This window comes from Archocentrus centrarchus, chromosome 3, assembly GCF_007364275.1.
Source record: "Archocentrus centrarchus isolate MPI-CPG fArcCen1 chromosome 3, fArcCen1, whole genome shotgun sequence".
Classification (NCBI taxonomy): Eukaryota; Metazoa; Chordata; class Actinopteri; order Cichliformes; family Cichlidae; genus Archocentrus; species Archocentrus centrarchus.
The window spans coordinates 15,888,752-15,911,109 of NC_044348.1; the positions used below are offsets into that span (position 1 = coordinate 15,888,752).

The 22,358-nt window shown below is 38.7% G+C and overlaps 1 protein-coding gene across 1 annotated transcript in view; it reads right to left on the bottom strand.

Annotated features, from left to right (window-relative positions):
- Positions 1 to 1,333: 1,333 nt before the first annotated feature.
- galnt18b (UDP-N-acetyl-alpha-D-galactosamine:polypeptide N-acetylgalactosaminyltransferase 18b) overlaps positions 1,334 to 22,358 on the bottom strand; it is a 97,736-nt gene continuing 76,711 nt past the window's right edge. Inside the window, exons 7-11 of the mRNA XM_030722990.1 lie at positions 19,473 to 19,658; positions 17,406 to 17,543; positions 11,173 to 11,268; positions 8,087 to 8,251; positions 1,334 to 1,997 (exon numbers count right to left, since the gene is read on the bottom strand). Coding sequence (XP_030578850.1) covers positions 1,851 to 1,997; positions 8,087 to 8,251; positions 11,173 to 11,268; positions 17,406 to 17,543; positions 19,473 to 19,658 — 732 coding nt within the window. The 3' untranslated portion in view covers positions 1,334 to 1,850. The remainder of the gene's footprint in view (positions 1,998 to 8,086; positions 8,252 to 11,172; positions 11,269 to 17,405; positions 17,544 to 19,472; positions 19,659 to 22,358) is intronic.

Sequence of the window (22,358 nt, forward strand, 5' to 3'; positions counted from 1 at the left end):
TTAAAAGTTAATAATACCAGTTTAACATTCTGATTGCAGGATTTATAACACAGCATATATTTATGATATATACATTTATACTGGCAAGCATAGCCAATATCATGCTAAGTAGATAAGTCCTTGACAACTCCATGTGTGGACCGGTCAAAGGGGCATCCTGTTGTGCTTTGATTGGTAGTTTTGCTGTCAGGGAGCTGATGATGCTCTAGAGTTCAAAAAGATTGTGCTACAGGCAAATGGGTCAGTTCGCTAAGTTGCTTCTTTAATCATTAACCGTCTTTGCTGCCGACAGGTAGCAAAAAATACATTTTAAAAACAACAAAACTGTGACTTTACAACCCTAAGTGAAAGCACAAATGTGGTTTCAGCAGGTGTCTGAAACATAAACAAAACCATTAGCAAACCATTTCCTGAAAGAAAGTGGTTTGTGAAAATTCAGAAAATAGCCCGAGTTCAGAGTGACACCATCACAGTTCTTCTTTTTTTTTCCCTTCCATCCAGCAGCTTAAAGCTGAAAGTATTAAAATTACTGAAATGGAATGGAGCCCATCTGCGTGTTTAAAAAGCTGCCACTGTGAAATTTTACAAGCATTTGGATATACAATTTGATATAGAGCAAAGTGTTTCCGTTTGGTCACGCAATTTGAACTAAGATTTGGGCTTCCCTGTATATTCACGGTTAACCCTTGTCCAGAGCAGTTTATGCACCTAGATTAGAGATTGACAAATGTGAAATCACCACCTGCTGAGCAATCAGCTCTCTGAAAAATAACATCACCATTCCTTGAAGATCCCTCAGACCTCTGTGCACAGAAGGAAGGTCTAATTTTTCTCCCCCTGATGAGCATCAGTAAAAAATATACATTCTTATAGACAATTTTATTGTTCCATAAGCATTAATATATGATCCTAAAATAATGCACCTATTTGTACTTCAATCAAATTTGCCTGTAGACTAAGCAATCAATCTCACTGCTGCCTCTAGACTTGTGATTGGCCAGATGCTGTAAACACCACCCCTTTCATGTGAATGCACTTCTAGCTAGATTGATGAACCGTGTGCTAACTTATTGATAACCACTTTTGTGTAACTGCTCAGTCTGATTGACAATGTTAGAGTAAGTGAAGCCACATAATAGAAAGATATCCCGGGTATGTTGAACTTCCTTTGTAGACATTAAACAGTCTTTTTTCTTTAAACTGATTGAAAGCTTTAATCCTTTCAGTCAATAATTACTGATAGATTGACCTGTCATTTCAAATACCGACTTAAAAAAAAAAGGCACTGCACTCAATAATTATCGAAAGTTATTTCAATGTTCCATATATTACAAATATTCATAATATTTACATTGAGAAAATATCATTTTCAGATTTATTCCAATATTTTTCACAACTGTACAGCTGAATCGCATAATAAATCTACAAACCTGAGACACTAAAATAAAAATACTTACAGCAGGGACAGATTCAGAAAGCTTGCTACACAGTAGCAAATATAAACAAGTACCCATTACATATTTTAAGTCAACGAAAATCTGACTGTACTGTATTTACCACAAAATATACTAAATATACTACATTGTCAGATCTGCAAAATATCTGCCAACTATGGCTGTTCCTGTAGGCAAAATAAAATGTTTAACATTTATGATGTGATGTCGAATCGCTCTTCAGAAGACATCGTGGCACTCAAAATCAACTTCTTCAGCCATGCACTATTCTCCTGCTCCTTAGTCTTTCGCACACACGCCCACACAAGCTCACACTTGCATACACACATGTGCACAAAAGAGACGACTCCATCCGGCCCAGTTGCTATTGACTCCGTTGTTTCCTTCGGCAGTCAGTTATAGGGAGCTGCTAAACAGCACATTTGTGATGAACCATTTCTGTCCAGTGCATTTCTGCAGAGCCAGTTGGTAGCCAAACTCATTGTCACTGTTTGCTACAAGCTCTAGGCATCTCTTTGATTTCCTGTTTTGAATGGATCCTCCCTGAAAAGATAAAAGCAGGCTGGTTAAATTTGTGCCAGGCTCCAGAAGAGGAAAAAAAAAAAAATGTCTGCATAATATAACCTGCCTCTTTTAAACCCACACTGCTGTGAATGGTTATAGATGTAAGCTGCTGAGGAGCCCTAAGCTGGGTGTTTTGGCTGATTCACTCCATCCTCATCGGGCCATCAGATAGCATCAACACGGTTAAGGGCAAAAAACAGCAATGTGATTACCAGCTTTGTCATTAGCTTTTTTCCTAGCAAGGCTCTGGATGAAAAAGCACTGAATCAAAAGAGGAAAATGAGACATAACCACAATGACAGCCATCCCAGACAAATGAGTAGGAAGAGAAATTGAAACCAGGGCATGAAGGACACAAACACCTCATGTTAGGTTTCAGGGCTATTACAGCATTGTTTAAAAATCATCATTTAATAGACAAGAAATCTTTGATTTATGGGAGGACGAGACATATGGAGGCCAGAGAAACAGCAAAAACCTTTAGTGCAAAATGAAATAAGGTCCAGCAATTTATAAACTTTAATATGACAGCAGCTGCCAGAGTATGAACAGAATGAGACCATCAGCTCAGTAAAAATATTGAAGCATGTCTTCATGAAATGAGGCAGGATTTTCTCATTACAGTGTCAGGGCTGACAAAGGGCAAGTGACTGAAGAGGAGGCCTTCAACAGTCAATACAGTGTGGAGAGAGCTGTGGGAGAGAGCTCTTTTCAATGTTATGAGTGGAATGCAAAGGGATATGGGAGAAAAAAAAAGATCCAAGGATTGGACAGGTTGTACAGACCTGGTGCTAAATTATTCTTTCTATGTCTTCACAAGTGTTCAGTGTGCATGTGAGGTTCAAGAGACATTTTTATAGATAACAGATTGGTAGTAACTCTGGAAGTGGACATTTATAGACCTTTAAGACATGCACCAGTACATGGCACACTGTGTGGCACAATGAAGGAAATAACCTGAAGGGTTGCAGCTGTATAGACACAGATCTGTTTCTGATTCTCTACTGAATCCCCATTCCTGGTACAGAAACAGAATATTTTATATGATAACTACATGATATTCATTTAAGATACTGTTTGCAAGGTCAAATCTCATAATGAAATCTGACTACAAAGCCAGAAAATGGAAAAGAACTTTTATAACTTCCACTTTTTCAGTCCTGTGCTCCTCATCAGGGTGCATCAACCCCAGTAAATAGTACCTATACCAAGATATGATCGTTCCTGTCACTTAAATAAAGTGCTCTTGTTTAAGCATAACCAGCTCTTTCACTGACTGACCCACAGTATCCTCAGTACTGACTGCTATTTACCAAACAGTTAATATCTAATATCTAATGGCCTTACATTTCAAATATAGCTAACAGTGGCTGTTTTGGTAGGGTAGACGCCTTCAAACTGTGATGTGCCCCTCCCCAGAAATAGTTGAAGGGAAAGATTTTTTGGGGATAAACATGAGGCAAAGCTATTGCATGAAGTGTACCAGAGGGACATTGTAGCAACAACTGTAGCTGTGATAGAGCTTAGAAGAATATTGCAACAAGTAATTTGGTGTTTCCTCTGGGTTGGCTGCATTGAGGGGGTGTGCAGTGGCAACATAACCCCTGAAAACGCTTTCCCTTTTAATTAATTTTTATCTTTTTTTTCCCTCTATATAAGAATATTTGAGGTTTGTTTATAAATGTTGCACCTTCTCTGGTTTTGAAATGAAGTTGGGATTAAAGCTGGTCCTCCTGGGTTGGGTTGTACATCTGTAAAGCTGAAATTATTGTTCAGTGTGTTGGGGGGAGTCTGATGGCAGTCCGGCCCATCTACCTGCAGACAGTGTTTGCTGTCGATGGAGGCAGTGTACAAAGTATTTGACACAACCAGTTTGTGGGCTACTCTTACTCGTGCTGTTGTTGGTCCATCAGCCAACAACTGCGGGACCATAAATGACACTTAACTCTCCAGAAGAGCTGAGGGGTGTACTATGAAGCAAGATTAATGGCTTAGCGAGCTAAGCTTAAAATCAGAGTTTTCAGTGTCATGAAAGTGGCTCTGGCTAAATCACCACGGTAACTTATGCTGAACACATACCTGGTGGGGAGCAGGTTATATTCTGAGTTTCCTTTTAAAACTGGCTGGAAGTGCCATATTCTCACTGATTCTTTTATTCACAGTACACCACTAGTAGCTCTCTAACACTATGTCTACTAAAACCATTGGATGAAACACAAACTGTGCGTTGCATTGTCACAGGAATGTGCATGTATTAATTTGGTGATGCAGAAAACATATAAATGTTGTTATACTTGATCCTAAGTTTGTTTTACACCACTGGAACTATAGCTACTTAAACACAGAACACACACCAAGATCACCTGTTCATTCAGATTAATTTCACTTTGATCTGCCACAAACTGACGTGTTTCATGTGTCCTATATTTGGCTGCGGGACAGTAACATTCACTGTTTAAATGCTTCCAGCTTAAAGTTTCAGAGCTCTAACATGCAGCTGTCAGGTTAGAAATAAACGGCAGCACTGAGAGCACACTGAATAATAAAACTTGAGTTAAAAATATTTATAATGTCATGAATCCCATGTTTTTCTGCAGCATTATTATTATTATCCTATTTGTGACAATTTACTGTTGTTTTATGTTCTTTATAGATTATTAATCACCATTTTATCATCATCATCTTTTTTATCATTTTGTGTGGAAAAAGAGTCATGTGACCTGTGAAACATCCCTTTTTAGTGAGTGCACTCTGAAACAGAGAACGTTGATAACCCCCTTCATGACACTTATTATCTCCAGGTGGAGTTTTAACTTTTGTTGAACCAGCTGATGCAAAGAAAGTCTGGGTGTATTGAACTTCCTTCATAGTACATCCCTCTGCTGCTGCTCCAGTCATATCCAGGACAAATTTTTCTGCCATCAGACTAACAGACATTTAGTCTTTGTGTTTTTGTGCACTATGGTTACACATGTCCATTAGCAATAAACATCCAGAAACTCAGCAAGAAAGCTTAGACAAAAATGTAATTATAACTTATGAACTTGCCTGAGTTTTGTAATGTTATTTCATTGTATTCAGTATCAAACCCAACCCTGCAAAGAGAAACTAATTCTGGGTACTGTTTATTGTGTCACAGTCAATTTTCTTCTGATTATCCAATTTAGGGTCACAGGGGGGCTGGAGCCTTTCGCCCTGTGCCCAGCTGTCACAGGGTGAAAGGCAGAGTACACCCTAAACGATGGCCCGAAGTCATAGTACACAGAGTAACTGAAGAAAACATGCAAACTCCAGATTCACAGTGTGTTAAAAAATAAATATATAAAACTTAGGGCATTATTATCCCTTTCTAAATCCATTTTTGGATAATTATATAAGTATATCTGTATTTTAATTCCTGGATGCAGCTATTTTTCTGGCTCTTGCATAGAAGGATGAAATCCTTATTCTTAATCCTGCCTGCAAAACAATTGTCTGATTGATTTGCAAATGGGGGAGACGGACATCAATGAGCACAATGCAAGCCCTACTGGAATCAGTGAACAAGCTGAGCACCTGGGAGGTGATTCACAGATCTGGAACGTGGCCATTGTAAAAGACAGAATCCCTGCAAATCTGTAACTTTGGATGATAAAATTAGAAGCTCTGGATTTTAATCAGCAAACTTGTCTACGTGAAATCTTGGTACAGCTTCTGCACAAACAATGTGTGGAAGCGTATGATATATGAGAAGGCTGTTATTTGAATTTGTTACAGAATAATAAAAACGGCACCATCCACAAATTATACAACCAAACTCTACCATTAAATGTTTTCCTTCTAATCTACCACTGTGTGAGTAATCTTTACATCAAAGCAAACAATTCATTTATTTCTCAAATTGAGGACAATGGAAATCACACTGTGGCTAATGAGAGGCTTTTAAAGTGAGTAAAGGATGTGAGACAATTTTCCACATTTCATTAGAAAGAGATTAAAAATATCTTTATCTTACCAGGTTTTGTGCAACATTTGAATTAAGATAAATCAAACTTTTTTCCTCTTATTTGTAGAGTGCTCCTTCTCCCAGAGTTGCATCAAGGCAATTTATTTCTGCTGAAGCTTGACTCTTTGTGCAGCTAAAACTGCCAATAGTTGATGGCACGTTTCAGAGATGTATGCTCAAGCCTTGCTGATATGTCCTCATCCCACTTACTAAATTATACAACCTTAACTAAAACCACCTTGTAAAGATCTGCAAGAGGATAACAGACATATGATCTCAAGAGTGGAAAAACCTTTATTGCACTGTGTGCCTGCCAAACCAAACAGACATAGGTGTAGAGTCACTGCAGTCGAAGCAACGCTGCTCTTGTTACAGCAAGCCTCTTAAAAAGCACTATTTTGGGATTTTTAAACATAAAAACAAACAAAAAAATAAGAACATGAATCTGATGGTGCCCTAACAGCATAGCAGACAGTATGTGGAGTATCAAGCCCAAATGAAAGCATGAAGTAAATCAAATTTGCTCCAGTTCTATTGAAATACCACTGAGCCGCTAATGAAGTGGGACATTCATTAAGTTTCAGCAAGTCTTTGTGTCCAAATGAGCTGAACGAAACTTAAATGGTAACTAAACCACCTACACGATTACAGCCTTTTTCTGAATGCTTAAACACTAAAAGTGATCCTTGTCTGAAACCAAACAGTACACTGTGTGGACTGTAGATTTTAGAGAATCCAAGATGCATTATGCAGGAGGCAGAGAATGAGGTTTTTATGCTGATAACCATAAAGAGGAAAAGCAATCCAAAGCACAGGAACAAGGCAGGAACATGCTGAACCTAACAGACGACAGGACAAAGGACAGAAGGAAGACAGGACTATCTACTGTAGGCAGTGTGGCTGATTTTAAGTGTTCCCTTAATTAGTTTCAGCAGAAAGAATTCAATTTCATTTCATTTATTTAGCACCAAATCTGAACAACAGTCACCTCAAGGAGCTTTATATTGTAAGGTAAAGACCCTACAATATTAGAAAGAAAACCACGACAATCAGATAATTCCCTATGAGCAAGCTTGGAGACAGCAGTAAGGAAAAACTCTCTTTTAACAGGAAGAAACTTCTGGCAGAACCAGGCACACGGAGGGGAAGCCATCTGCCTCGACAGAAGAGATGACCATGAAAACAAAACAGGAAATAACAAGAGACCCCAACTAAATACTAAGATAAGAAAACTTACAGTGAACAAAGAAAACAGTGTGGAGGCAATAATGATAACCTAAAGACAAAAAAACCCCCAAAACAAAGGGCAATATTATCAGAAAACTTAGTAACAAGAATAATAAAACCAAGGCACAGACTTCAAAATAAAACCAACAGAAGAATCAAAACCCCAAAACATAAGAATCAAACCTTCAAATACTAGAATATAGAAAAACCATAACCACAAATTTAAACTCAGATGTATTAACTAAAGATTCAACACTCAGAGGCAACACAAAGCCCTGGGACCAGGACACTATTAACAGTTGTAGCTAAAGCTTTTACTGTACCAAATGTGTGGATGCACACCTGCTTTTTCTGCTATAACACCCTTTTATAAAACTATAAACACAACTCTACTTCACAATCTCAAGAAAAACATCCTAAGGGATGTGAATGAAAATCTGATGGCTTGACCAGCAAGGAAGGTGAGATTGAACTTAATGTATTCTGCTCTGTTTTCATTTTTAGGACAGTTTGTTTTGCTTACAGTACCTCCAAATGCACTTACCATTGTTTGAGGAGTTTTCCTGTATTTTAAGAAGAAACCTTTTTCTCTTTGGTTATGTTGTTAATTTTATGTTCTGAATACAAAAACGCCTGTGTCTATGTGTGTTTACCACAAACCTACACTGGTCACTGCTATGTGCTGCAGAAAGAATGAACAAAACCCACAATTTATACTGTCGGTGAAAATTTGGTGCTTTCTGTCCTTATTCAAATGATGGATAGTAATAATTTAACAATGAGTTTTGCAAGAACTGTTTGCTTTTGGAAGAGCTATATAAGGTTCTTCCTGAAGGTCTGTGTTATGGGTATTTACCTGAGTAAAGAGCCAGTGGAGTTTCATGCGCTTTTCTGCAGCATAACTGCACTCGATGAGGCGGGGTCTGCTATTCACATCCACCAGGCACTTGTTGTCATCGTCGTCAACGGTGGGACTGAGGAGCCCGATGTGGAGCCGCTGCGTACTGGTGTAGTAAACATTCTGAAATAAATAGCAAACCTTGCTATAAGCAAACTGCATGCTGCTTTACTCTACATGTTCACACTGTTGCGGTTGACATTTAGATAATGACCCTTCTACAGCTGTGTATGCCGCACAGGTATTAAACTATGCAGCAAATGAAGCTTGCTCTTGGGTTTTTCTTTCAGTATGAAAGAGAGATCTGTGAGGTTGATTTACATGCATTAAAGATGCATATTTATACTGCTTTCCTGACTGAACACAGACCAAAGAGAGACCAGGCGAGGCAACAAAAGAAGCTCATTGTTAATTCAGGAATGGGGGGGGGGGATAATTGTGCTTTCTCTGGTGGAAACCTTCCCAACAGCTTTTTTTCAAGGGCAAATGTTTGCTCATATTAAGCTGATAAAGCTGTAAATCATTTGCAAGAATGAAGCAAAAGAACCAGTTATGTATTCACTAATACAAAACGTGCTTCGGTTTGGTGGCGAGCACACAGACTGAAAAACACGATGTCTTTAACGAACCTAGTGTACTATACTGAAACTGCTCAGTCATGCGGGGGTGGAAGGTAAATAAGTAAACCTTAGTGAGCTACCTGATTACTTTATTATACAATAGTGTGCTATTACTTTCATTTTTACACACACACACACACACACACACACACATATATATATATATATATATTTACAAAAACATGTTATGTTGGTACCCACTTAGATATCTGTAATTTTATCAGTTTTACCAAAGAGACATTTCAAAAAGATAAAATTATATGACATTTAACAAAAAAGCAAAGTTCAGCTAGAAGCCTAAAGCAATGAAAGGAAATTAATGTAGCTTTGTTTTATTCTATTTTCTTTTTTTTCCCCTCTCCCACTAATCAGCTCACCAGATTTATCTGGTGACCCACTGGAGGGGCACAACGCCCACATTGGCTGCCACAGCATCTAACTGTGTAGTCCAGAAAAAAGTTAAAATTAGCTCTACGCCTCCACCTTGACCAGTCATAAGAACAAGAGTAAAATGCTATTTACACATCGATGGATCATATCAGTCATTTGATTATGCCCCTTTGTATGCACAGCGAGTATAGCTTTACACGGTCTGCTGTTAATGCTGTAGTTTTACGTAAGCAGAATTGTGACTCTAGTATTTTTGCATTGTTTACTAGTACACTTAAAAATGTAAATGTACTTCTATTAGCAGCTTAAAACAAAGGGATAAAAACTAAACTCAAAGGAGAACGCATTAATCAGTTTGTATAATTCAACGGTGAAGTGAAGCGATCAGAATGAAACTCGGCGCAGACAGTTACATAGAAACTATGGTGAACTGGGGTACGGACTACCTCCGCCCCACCCCTACCCATATTATATTTATTTTATTAAAGCTTTATTAAAAAACAGGGTTAGGTTTTTTTCTGCTGATTGCATTACTATTACTCTAATCTTATTTGTCTCATAATGCCCAAATTACATCCTGCCTCCTTTACACCCGGCATTAAACAGTCTGATAAGTGTGAATTTTTTTTTTTTTTTTTTAATTCGTCTGTGCTGCTCACTTTTGGAAATGTGCAAGCTGCCAGGCCATTTGTGGTGGCAGCTCCTATTGTTGCTGTGCTTAAGTCAGTATGTTTTATTACTGCTCGAGCTGGAGGGCTGTATGTTTGCTGACAACATGTTCTACTGTGGGAGTGTAAGCTTTGTATTACTCTTTCTTTCATGTGTACCTTAGCAGTTTTCTTTTAGCACATTTATGTAGTGCTTTTACCAAAGCACTTTGGACACAAAGTCTCTAAAAGTAACATCTACGAAAAGTAGCTGACGCTCAAAATGAGTCATTCTGACCGACTACGGTGTGCGTTTGCAACAGTCATTGCATCTGTACCAATATAAGAGCAATCCAGGGACTAATTCCTCCCGATGATGTAACAGTGAAACATAAAAATAGAGCAGACTAGATTTGTCTTGCAGCCGAGATCCCTAATCTCATTAGAAATGCTGGTGCTACTCCAATCCTTTGTTTGATATGCCTGGATTTATAGCTCAAAACAGATTTATAATTAGCGAGCTTTAAGTTATCTAGGTCTCAAAAAAAAAAAAAGAGCTAAGTTAAATTAGCAGACTATAGAAACAATAATTATCAGAATCCGTAAAGCTTACAGATATTACACTTCAGATTTCTCTTGAATTAGTTTTAAATTGTACAGCGGTGTACCCAGCAACACAGGCCATGTGTGAAGCCCATCCAGTAGTTTCATTTGAATGGAAAGGGATAATGTGAGATCAAGCCACACTCTATAATACAGGTTTACAACTGTCACAGCAAGGTTAAACAGTCCGAAAACAATCTGCTCAGATGTAATGGGATGGAGGGATCGATATGCTGGAAGAGGCTGGAAAAAGTAAATGATAATCACGCTGTGCTAACATTGGAAGACGCAAACTCCCTCCTATTTGGGCTGACATACATCCCGAACAAGCAGTCCACACAAACAGCAAATGAAAAACAATCAGAAAGAGACTAAATGTTTTTATATTAAATAAAAGAAAGATGGAGACAAAGATTTAGGTACAATGTAGTATAACTGAAAACCTGTTTTTTACAACATGTTTTGCTGATAATGTGGAATTTCATTCTGAGCTGGATTCCTTTAGGAAGTCTCACAGCTAAATGGAGGTGTACTGAACATAGAGACGGGTTTAAGATGTATTTAAAACATCAGGGACTGACGTAAAGGGCAAACAGAAACTCAGATCCTGTTGTATGATGTCTAGCTACAATCAGAGGAGGAAAAATGAGTTATAAGATAAAATGAGTTTGAGTAAGAAAACCCTAAAATAGAAATAAGATATAGAGGTGTTATATTAAATCTGGCAGTTTGCTACATGCTGAAGTGGTGCAGATGCAGAAAGAGGGTTTGGGAGAGCTCTAACCTGTGGTGTCATCCCGTGGCAGAGATACAGGATGGGTACGTTGTCATTGTCAGGGCCCTGGTCCAGACACAGATCAGTCTTCAGGGAGTTTTTCAACTGAGAAAATGCACAAAGAAACAATAGATGTGTTCTTTTTTTAGTCAGCAGTATGACTGTGTTTACGGTCACATATTTTATACTCACAAAATGTGTGCTTTCATCAGTAATCTTATCTAATTTCAACAAGGCTCACACGGTGATGTGCCGAGCGCCCATTCAAGTCCATCTCAATTAAAAGACAACTCAATGCATTCTTTTGAAGCACACCTTGATCCATTCACCTCTCTTAATTTATTAAAGAAGCTACAAAGAAAATTGAAAAGAAACAGTGCTGAATTGCACTCTGAGCGCTGAATTGCACTCAGAGGAAGAATTCTTGACCAACCGTAAGAGTTTAACTAAGTGAACAAAAAAAAAAAAATCCAATTATTTAAGTTGGTAAATTACACGTCACTTTATTACTCTGTCCATTGATCCTGGGACCATTTTATAATGCTTACTGCGGCACAAGTGTCTTTTCTCTTTCTGGGGAAGTCCTGTTATTTCTTTAATTTGTTACCCCCAAATCTGTGAAAAATCAATGACGTGCAGAGGATGCTCCTGCAAGAAAGTGATATTTTCTGTGCTGTTTTGCATGTGTGGTCAGTTCTATTTGTTTTGCTAGAGTAAGTAATGATGATGTTTTTGTAATACAAAGTTCTAAATGTCAAAGAACTACATGTTTGATCAGTAAACTAAAAACAGCCCTGGAACAGGGGGGGGGGGGGGGGGGGGGGGGCTGCTGCATACTACAACTATTCAACTCTGCAGTGCATTATTTCTTCTTCCAGAGGGGAGAAAATTATTATCAAGACATTTAGTACTTCCTGCTGCAGTGCCTGCTTTTGCTATGAAAATGCTTCAACAAGCCTGTGTAAGTTTGGAGTTACGAACCAGAAAAGACAACGGAGAAATACACTCACTTGCCATTTCATTAGGTACATGTGTTCAACTGCTTCTTAATGCAAATATCAAATCAACCGATCATATGGCAGCAGCGCATTTAGACATCAGGTCATCAACAGGTTAAGACAATGTGCTGAAGTTCAAGCCGAGCTGACAGGAAGTCAACAATAACTCAAATAACCACTTGTTACAACCAAGGTAGGCAGAAGAGCATCTCTGAATGCACAACACGTTGAACCTTGCAGCAGATGTTAGAGCAGCAGAAGACCACACCCGGTGCCACTCCTGTCAGCTATGAAAAGTAAACTGAGGCTACAATTTGAAAATCACCAAATTTGGACGATAGAAGGTTGGAAAAATGTTGCCTGGTTTGATGAGTCTTCATTTCTCCTGTAGGGTCAGAAATGTTGTGAACAACATGAAAGCACTGATCCATCCTGATTCAGGGTGCTGCTGCTGGTGGTTGTGTAATGTTGTGAGGGAATTTTCTTGGCACACTTTTGGCCCCTCAGTACCAAGTGAGTATCTAAGGAATGTTTCCAGCACCTTTTTGAATCATTGCCACGAATAATCAATGCAGTTCTGAAGGCAAAAGATGATCCAACCCAGTGCTAGTGAGGTGTAACTAATAAAGAGGCCAATGAGGTTTACATCCCATAGAAACCATCTAATACCAACATCAATCAGACGCACTCACTGAAATTCACAGAATATGAGGATTAAGGTGTAATTACAGGAAACACAGAAGAAGCTAGACCTTGTTGAAACATCTTTACATGAATCATCTTCTGAATCCTCTTAAACTAAGTTTTACTTTATAAAAATGCAAATCTGAATTGTTACGCTTCATGAACATGACTCAGTCTTTGAGGCCCAGAGGGTTATTCGTGTGCGTCATGACAAAGGTCGGCATGATTGCAAGATACAAAGTGCACCGCAGGGAGCTCAAGGATAGTGGTTTGTGCAAGGAGTGAATTAGGCAAAGATGTGAGATCAGAAGAACACAGCTAGGGATGATTTCAGCTCTCCAGTTGCTCTGGGGATGTCTACTTGTATCTGATAATCTGCAGATCCATAGGCAGCACATGCCCACATCAACATTACAGGTCTGAACATTTCTAGAGCTGAAAAAAACAAACAAAAAAAAAAAAACAATATATGAGACTAAGCGAAACCTGTGGGAACACAGTAACACTGAAACACCATCAGTGCACCTTTAGCTTTTGAAACATGATGTGCTGGTGTTTCTGAATGAAATACGTGGGTGGAGTATTGTTATAAGAGGGATTTAAAAATGAAATCCTTCAGATTTGATTGGACTGCTCTAATGTGTGAACAGCAAATACAAAGCTGGATAGGAACAGGAATGAGAGACAAAGCTGTAGAGGACAGGGATGAGCGAGAAATAAATAGACCTCAAATGAAGGAAATTTTTGGCTCTAGGAATAGTAATATCAATCTACCACTTTGGACCAAAGTATGAACATATGTAAAGGTTAAAAAAAGCAACAGATGCTTCTTACACATGATTTAGCAACATCTTTTTGTTTATTCTACAACATGACAATAACTCAAAAAATAGGCTGCAGCCAGAGTCATAACAAAACTGGCATTTCCTCAGGTCATCATTTGGTCAAATTCCTTCATTTTATAACCAAATACCTGTGAAAACGTAACATATTTCCATTAATTGGACTTTCAACTTTGTGTTTGGACAGATTCGCATATGTAAGCATCTTTACATGCTAGGCTAACCTAGAGAATGTGGTAAACATAACACCAAAACATCACAATTTGCAATGTTTTATATATTGTCATAGAGGTTGAGATCCCCAAGGCCTTACACATCTGGAACTGTTTATATAAATAAGGGATAATATCCAGCTCTAGGATAGTTGATGAAGTGCAGTACACTATTTAGAATTAACAAATGTAATAAAATGAGTAAAAGTAATCATTCTGAATAAGAAATGTGCAATGAAAATATGAACAGGAAGTCAGCGGGGTCGATATACAGACAAATACTTCAAAAACCAGAAGTAAGTGGCACAATGATCCTCTCTCTTCTCTCTGCCAAAGTCAGTAGCAGATATACTCAGCTTTTATGATTAGTCTTTGTGATTTATGTATTAATTTATAGGAACTGGATTTTAATCTGTCTGAGCAGGATGATTTGCCCCCGGTCCAAAAGCTTGAATAAATATTCAATTTGCAGTTAAAGACGAGACTGTGGACGTCATCTTTTAATATTCTTCCTATAACAGTAAAGGCTATATCTTGTATATAATTATTACATGTTTTTAATGGTATTAACAGGTTTTTCTAACCTATAAAAATAACAAATCCTTGGGGCCTATTTTCCAGGCCACTAAAGTAAAAAGCTAGCAATTCACCAAGTGAACAGATCATTAAGGGGAGAGCTGCTGTAAATGGGTGTGGCTGGTAATTGTACCTGATTATATACTATATATGTATGCCAGGAGTGAACGAGACATTGATTCACTGATCCACACGACACGGATCTACAGCAACGACATCAGAATGTCATTCGAAATGGAGATGTGTAGTCAGATGGTAACAAAGAGAGGGAAGGTAGTCAGAACGGAGGGGATTGCACTACCAGAAGGCAACATTGCAGACACTGAAGAAAGTTACAAATAACTTGGAAACCAACAGGCAAATGGGAACCATGAAGAGGCCACTAGGAAAGCTGCAACCGCCAATACCTGCAGAGAGTAAGGCACATCCTGAAGAGTCAGCTGAATAGGAAGAACAAGATCTGGTCAATCAACACTTCAGCACTTGTCAGATACTCTTGGACAATAAAGCTGGCCAAAGGAGGAGATAGAAGCCACTGACATCAGAAAGCTCTTTACCATGCATGGAGGATTTCACCCCAAATCCAGCACCCTGAGTCTGTATGCTAAGTGAAAGGAAGGAGGCTGAAGACTTGTGAGTGTCAGAACCACTATCCTAGATGAAACAACAAAGATCCATGAGTACATCAAGAAGATGGCCACAAAGGATCACATGCTCAGTGATTACCTCAGGCAGCAGAAACCTGAGAAAGAAGAGGAGCAAAAACAGGAACCATCATGGAAGAACAGGCCTCTGCACGGCATGTACCACCAATATAGAAAAAGTCTACCAATGGCTGGACAAAGTTGGACTGAAAGACAGCACAGAGGTACTAATCATGGCAGCACAGGAACAATCTCTAAGCACAAGATTGATCAAGGCTGGGGTCTACCACACATAGTATACAGGCAAATCTGTGCTGAGTATGACCTGGAAGTTAAAATGGAATACACCCTCAGCAGTGGTTGAGAATGACCGAGCTAAGATCCTTTGGGACTTCAGATACAGACAGACAAACTGGTGATGGCTAACCACCTGGACATAATAGCAGAGGAAGAAGGCTGTAGGGATAGATGTAGGAATATCAAGTGATGGCAACATCAAGAAGAAAGAACACAAGAAGCTTGAGAAACACCAAGGTCTGAGAGAAGAGCTAGAGAGGATCTAGAAGGTGAAGGTAATAGTGGTCCTCATGGTAATTGGGACACTCGGGACAGTGACCCCCAAACTGGGAGAGTGGCTCCAGCAGATTCCAGGAACAACATTTGAGATCTCTGTCCAGAAGAGTGCAGTCCTGGGAACTGCGCAGGACCCTCAAGCCCCCAGGCCTCCAATAGAGGACCCGAGCTTGAAGGACAAAATAGGGTGCCTTGTTATTTATTTGGCAAATAACAAATTAAATTCACATTTTTATACCCAAATGTGAGCCGGCACACTGGAGTTCTCTGAGAAGTCAGAAATGAATCACCCACTAAAATAAATGTGTTTTACTGTTTGTTTCTTGGGTTTTTTGCTTTTGTTTGGCAAAACGATAAATTTCAATATTCCAATCTTATAATAATAATATTATATTTCAGCATTAAAAATATTTTGGTTAAAGAGCTTGCACATAGTGGTGGACTAATCATTACAGGAGCATAAAAAATAATTTTGTATGTACAATACTGGTAATTTAGGGCAGTTGTGGCATAAACCTCACATTGGGTGGTGGTCTAATAAATTTGTTAAGCACTTTATATAAAACAGCAGTGTCAAAGTGCCTAATTATAATCTTCCAGAATTACTAGAGTGGCTAAAGACCCAAATACACACCTCTAGCTATAATTCACAAACTAGCTGTAAGGTGCAACTGTTTACGTTAGTGCATGCCATAGCAATGTTCAATTAAATATCTGCTATGTTTTTCTGTTTAGCAGTCTATTTGTTATGCATGTGAAACAGTTTATACCTTGGGGAGAATCAAATCAAATCAAATCAAATCAAATCTGCTGGGCTGGGTTAGCTAATCATCCCAAATCACTTTTGATTGTATACATCCCCAAGATCTAAAGGAACTCTCGCGCTCTCTCTCTCTCTTTCCCATACATACACACATTCACACACATTTTAAAAGGGAGGAAAAAGATGAACACATATTTAGCATATATGATACTCAAAAATGAGTTGGACACTCTACTGCTTTGCCTTTGTATTTTGTTGTGTTCCCTAAATGAAGCTGACAATCTGCTGCATGTAATGAATCCTCATGACACCACAACAAACTAACCCACGAATGCATGGCACAAATTCAGGGTAATTAGGTCAACTAATTTTGAGAAATTAATGTAATGAGACTCATCTATTCCCTTCTCCATATCCATCCACTATCCAATGTCAGTTAGTGTGAGAAGGAAAAAAAAAAAACCCATAAAAATGAGTGCGATAATAGTGTGCCCTGTGCGTCACAGTGTATTAGGGTGCATCATAGTGACGTGACGTGGGAGGACTGTGGAAACGCAGCTGTTTGAGAACACCTAGGAATGGGCAAATAGGAACACTGCCAGCATACAATGATGGCTGTCGGGTTTTCTGGCATGTCTGACTGAAAATGGTGCTGCAAAGCAAAGAATATGCTATAGCTATATTTTAATTAAGCTTCCATTAATCTGTCCAGTCTTTCTATTACAAAATATAAAAATACAATAAATAATTCTTTTTTTTTTTCACTAACTTTTTAAGAGTCAGAGTTGCTGAAGCAACCTGGTCTATGAGAACTGTTTGTGTTTCTGACTGCAGCCATCCGTATCCCAGCACAAGGGATTAAAATGATTTGCTCAGGCACGGTTTAGCCCTGTGTTGGCATTTGCAGACAACAAACTGAATTTAGGATGAAGAGAGAGGCGGCGGCTTACTACTCCGTATGCGATGGTGTCGCTGTACATCCTCATGTCGGGGTAGATGTTGACCAGGTACCAGCGGAAAGTTTTACACTGCAGCCTCTTCCTCAAAGCCTTCCTCTCAGAAAGATCCCCGATATCAATCCCTGAGTCCTGCATTAAGGGGAAGAGCAACACACAGAATAAATCAGAGATGCACGGACATGGAAGTATAGATTAAATGTAGTTTGTAAAAGGATGAATCAAATAATGAGCCGCTGAGGTGCATTGTGCAGCTGTTTGTTGTGCATTTGAACAGCCCCTGTAAGGTTTCAATATTCTTTCTGTTCTGACTTAAAATCCATCTGTACTATCCAGTTGCCACCTCAAACAGCAACACTCAAGACCTGCTTTATGTTTAGATTAAATGCATTATTAAATCTAATTTAAATCTCTTTAAATCTCATTTTGGTTATTTAATCTAATTTCTTGGATTTAAATTAGAGTTTTTTTTTTGTTGTTGTTGTTTTTGTTTTAACAATGTGTCACCTCTTCTTTACCTTAGTCAAGGTTTTGAAACCTTCTTCCACCACTCAGTGTTACCATCTGCTGCATGTTTTCCACTGCATCTCCTCTAACACCACCAACGCCTCTCTTAATTAAGCTGAAGAGGATGCAAATGTTGCTGATGTGGCTCTCTGTGGCTCCGACACATCCACAAAACTGAACTCAGATGGATGCAAACTTGGGATGAGCACCATGCTCATTTTGAAGCTCTCAGAGGTAAATTAACACTGATGATTTCACTGTGTAGTTAATTCATGGGGCTAAAACTGGGGCTAAATTTCATGCTTCTTGAGTACAGACTCTGTTAAATGCCTCATTATTGACTGAATGAATTGCCTGCAGATGTTCATCTTTTCATAACATGGATTTACATATTCAAACAGATTATTCAGGACAAGAAAAAAAAAGATTCAGCAAACAAACATTTGTCTTTGCCTTTGAGGGATGCTACATTTAACATAAGACAACATGACATGATTATTTATTTTGAATGACCAAATCCAAGATCAAATACAAATCCTTTATATATATATATATATATATATATATATATATATATATATATATATATATATATATATATATATATATATATATATATACCCTGAAATATGACACTAAAACAACTGTGAAAACACTTGATATTGTTGATGCTGAAAATGTCACATTAAATATATTTGAGTATGGCCTCAAAATGCCTCAAATGCGGAGATTGAAAAGAGTAAATCAGCTGCCTTTCTGCTCTACTATATTGAATAAATTATGTACAGCTTCTCTCTTTGTATTTAATTTTTTACTTTCTGTTATTCATTATTTCACTCCCAAGTCACAGCTGTAATCCAGTTAGTTTCTTTAATTAATCTTTTAAATTATTATTGTCAGCCTTTACAATGGATTTTCTAAATGCTAATGTCCTCATTTAAACCATTTTCTTGAATCATATTAAGTATTTATTTATTCAGTGGCACGTATTTAATTCAGGCCAGTCTGTAAGTGACAAGAAAATCATTTCATTTGAGCCTTCAGGAGGTGTCAGGGGCCTCGTTCAGCTAAGCATCTGCGATAGGAGGAGAGCAGCTGATAAAAGGTGACACTCAACCCTCAACATTTAGATTAGGTAACTGAAGACTGGACTGAGCCTGTTTGTCCTGCAGATTTATGGCGCTTTTCTCTGATCTGTTTTATTTGTGGATTTGCACGTCTGACTTTATAAATGCTCCCTTTGGATTATGACACGAAAGGGAAACAGTAAGCCAAGCGCTGACAAATTATGAACTTCTTGTTTTGATGTTATTTTTAGGGTTTTGTAAAAGAACCAATATTCTTTGAACACATCTTGAAGTATCAGCAGTCATCTTGTCCATCACAAAGAGAATCAACATAAATCAAATCTTTGCAGGTGTAAATCACTAAAAAAAATTCCCACAGGATTCACTTTTTTCATTGTACATTGCACTATGGACAAGCTATAAACTGACATTCCCCAACTTAAAAACCATGTGTGACTTGTGCAACATCAATGACACGGTCACTGACCTCCAGGGGAATATTCCAAGCCATGTAGACGTGGCTTTTAAACTCATCCATCCAAACTTCTGCAACTCTGAGGGCGTTTCGACGTACATGAGCCGTCAGGTCCTCAGTGTAGGGTTTATGAGCACGCTCTATGTGGGCGATGTGAGCACAAGGCAGGACTTCAACGCTGCCTCCACACTGCCACACCTGGTTTTAAAAATTCCAAATACAAAGAAAAACAGAGAATTTTTTTTTTTCACAGTAACAAATCAACTATTCATCTGCATCTTAAAAGCTTATCTTAAAATATTCAATTGTATCGTTCCAGCAATGAAAGAGACCGATACCCCCCAAAGACTTTGAGAACACAGCTGCACTAAAGGCTGCACAGATGTTGCTCTTAGATACTGTAGTAGGGTTTAATCCCGGGATCCGGGATTCCCGGGAAATGCGATCAGAACCATTTCCCGTTTCCCGGGAAACGTTAGACGGGAAACCGGGAAAAAAGTCGCGCGCGTCGATTTGACTTTCAGAAAGAAAAGAAAGCTTCAGAATGTTAAATTTAAGGAAATATTGAGAGAAGGGTTCGTTTAATGCGAAAAGCATTTCTCTTCATTTCAGGCACGTTCAGCCTCCGTTTAAGGCTTCAGCCTTCATCTCAAGGGTTTTAATAGAGGTATTACACAGTTGTACTTTTTTCCTCTTTAATTTGTTGAAATCGTAGGCAATGTGTTTACCCTAAGGTATTTTGTATTATATAATTTTATATTATATATTGTTATATTGCATTATATAGCCTATAAAATATGCCTGCCCTGAACAATAAAGAAATATCTGTTTAACTTCGAGTGTTTCTTTTCCTCGTTTGCAGCCGCTTACTAACAATCATGAATTAGGATACGGGCCTAATGTGTGAAGAAATTATCATGAAATAGATTGCTTTAACATATTTCGCTTTTAAAATGGAGTTGAGTAAAATGTATATTTTTTAGGCTATAAGGATTGGCCAGTTTTTCAAAAGACGATTCACAGCGAACCTACTTTAACCCTCAGACACGGTGTTATAAATTTGCTGTTGCCAGAATGGCAATGACCAAGTCGTAGTGCATTACTCAAGGCCCTGTGTTATGTCATATTATAGTGTAGTACGGTAGTTAACTTTTCAATGACTATTACAGCGTTCCACTGGTGGAGATATAGCGCAACAGATGTCGCCACGACAGCGTGGCTGAGCCTTTATCAATGCTGTGGAGATGAACCGTATTGTTTTGCACCAGCAGTTGTAAAATAGCTTGGTATAATTCCATGTACAATGGAGGAATATTCGAATTATATTTGTTAAGGGAGTGTTGAGGAACGATACAACACCGCATAGCTCGAGCACTCGAATGTCGAGATGTAGGTTTTATTGCGTTAATCAAGCCGACGTTGCCCCCTACTGGGCATAACAGGACATAGCTGGAAAGCTACCTCTACAATATCACAATAGGTTAAGGCCGACACAGGCTACAGAAGGCCTAATTAAAATAAAAAAATAAATAAACTTTTTCCCGGGATTCCCGGGAAATGGCTCGTCATTTCCCGGGATTTGATTCATGTCATTTTCGGGAAAAATATTAAACCCTATACTGTAGGGCCTTGCACCTGATGCTCATGCTAGCAAACAGGCCGTCTATGGAGCACTGAAAATGTCTCAAGTTTACTTTAGAACGGAAATGAGTTGCTATAAAGCTCAATTTTCTGTTCTGCCAGGGCTGACAGTAGTTCTGAAGAAGATAACTTCACTGCTGTTTGGTTTGTTTACATTGTTGAAAATCTGAATTTTCTCTTCCGTGTTGATTTGTGAACCTTTTTCTGTTGTTTTTACCTCGAAGGCCACTTTGTTAGGTACACCTGTTCAACTACTCAAGCGCAACAATTGAATCAGCCAATCACATGACAGCAACTGAATGTATCAAGACAACTTGCTGAAGTTCAAACTGAGTGTCAAAATGGGGCAGAAAGGTGATTTAAATGATTTTGAACATGACATGGTTGTTGGTGCCAGATGGGCTGGTCTGAGAATTTCAGACGCTGCTGATCTACTGAGATTTCTCAAATCATTCATTACAACCAAGGTATGCAGAAGAGCATCTCTGAATGCACAAAATGTTGAACCTTGAGGCAGATCAGTTTCAGCTGCCGAAGACGACACCAGGTGACACTTCTGTCAGCTAAGAACAGGAAACTGAGGCCACAATTCAGAAGGGCTCACAAAACTGGAGAGTAGAAGACTGGGAAAATGTCTGGTCTGATGACTCTCGATTTCTGCTGGAACATTGGGGTAGTAGGGTCAGAATTTGGCATAAACAACATGAAAGCATGGATCCATCCTGCCTTGTATCAACAGTTCAGGCTGCTGCTGGTGTAATGGTGTGGGAGCAATTTTTTTGGCAAACTTTGGGCCCCTTAGTACCAAATGAGCACATATACTGCTGACATTAGGATTGTTGCTGACCATGCCCGTTCCTTCATGACAGCAGTGTACCCATCTTCTGCTACACTGGGGACAAGTCAATGTCAATGTGGATGTGGTTAAACAAGATTTTCACATGATGGATGTGCAGCTGACAAATCAGGAGGAGCTGTTGTATAAATATGGACCAAAATCTCTGAGGAATGTTTCCAGCACCTTGTTGAACCTATTTCACAGAGAATTAAGGCATTTTTGAAGGTAGAAGGAATCCAACCTGGTACTGGCAGGGTATACCTAATAAAGTTTATGTGTAAAGTGCGTATTGTACTAGTTAGCTCATGGTTCTGTTCTAATGCTTACACGGCACCTGAAAACAGAATGTTTCCCAGGTGTAAGAACATTTTGGGAAACTTCACAATCAATGCAGTGGATCATGATGACACCCAGGCTGC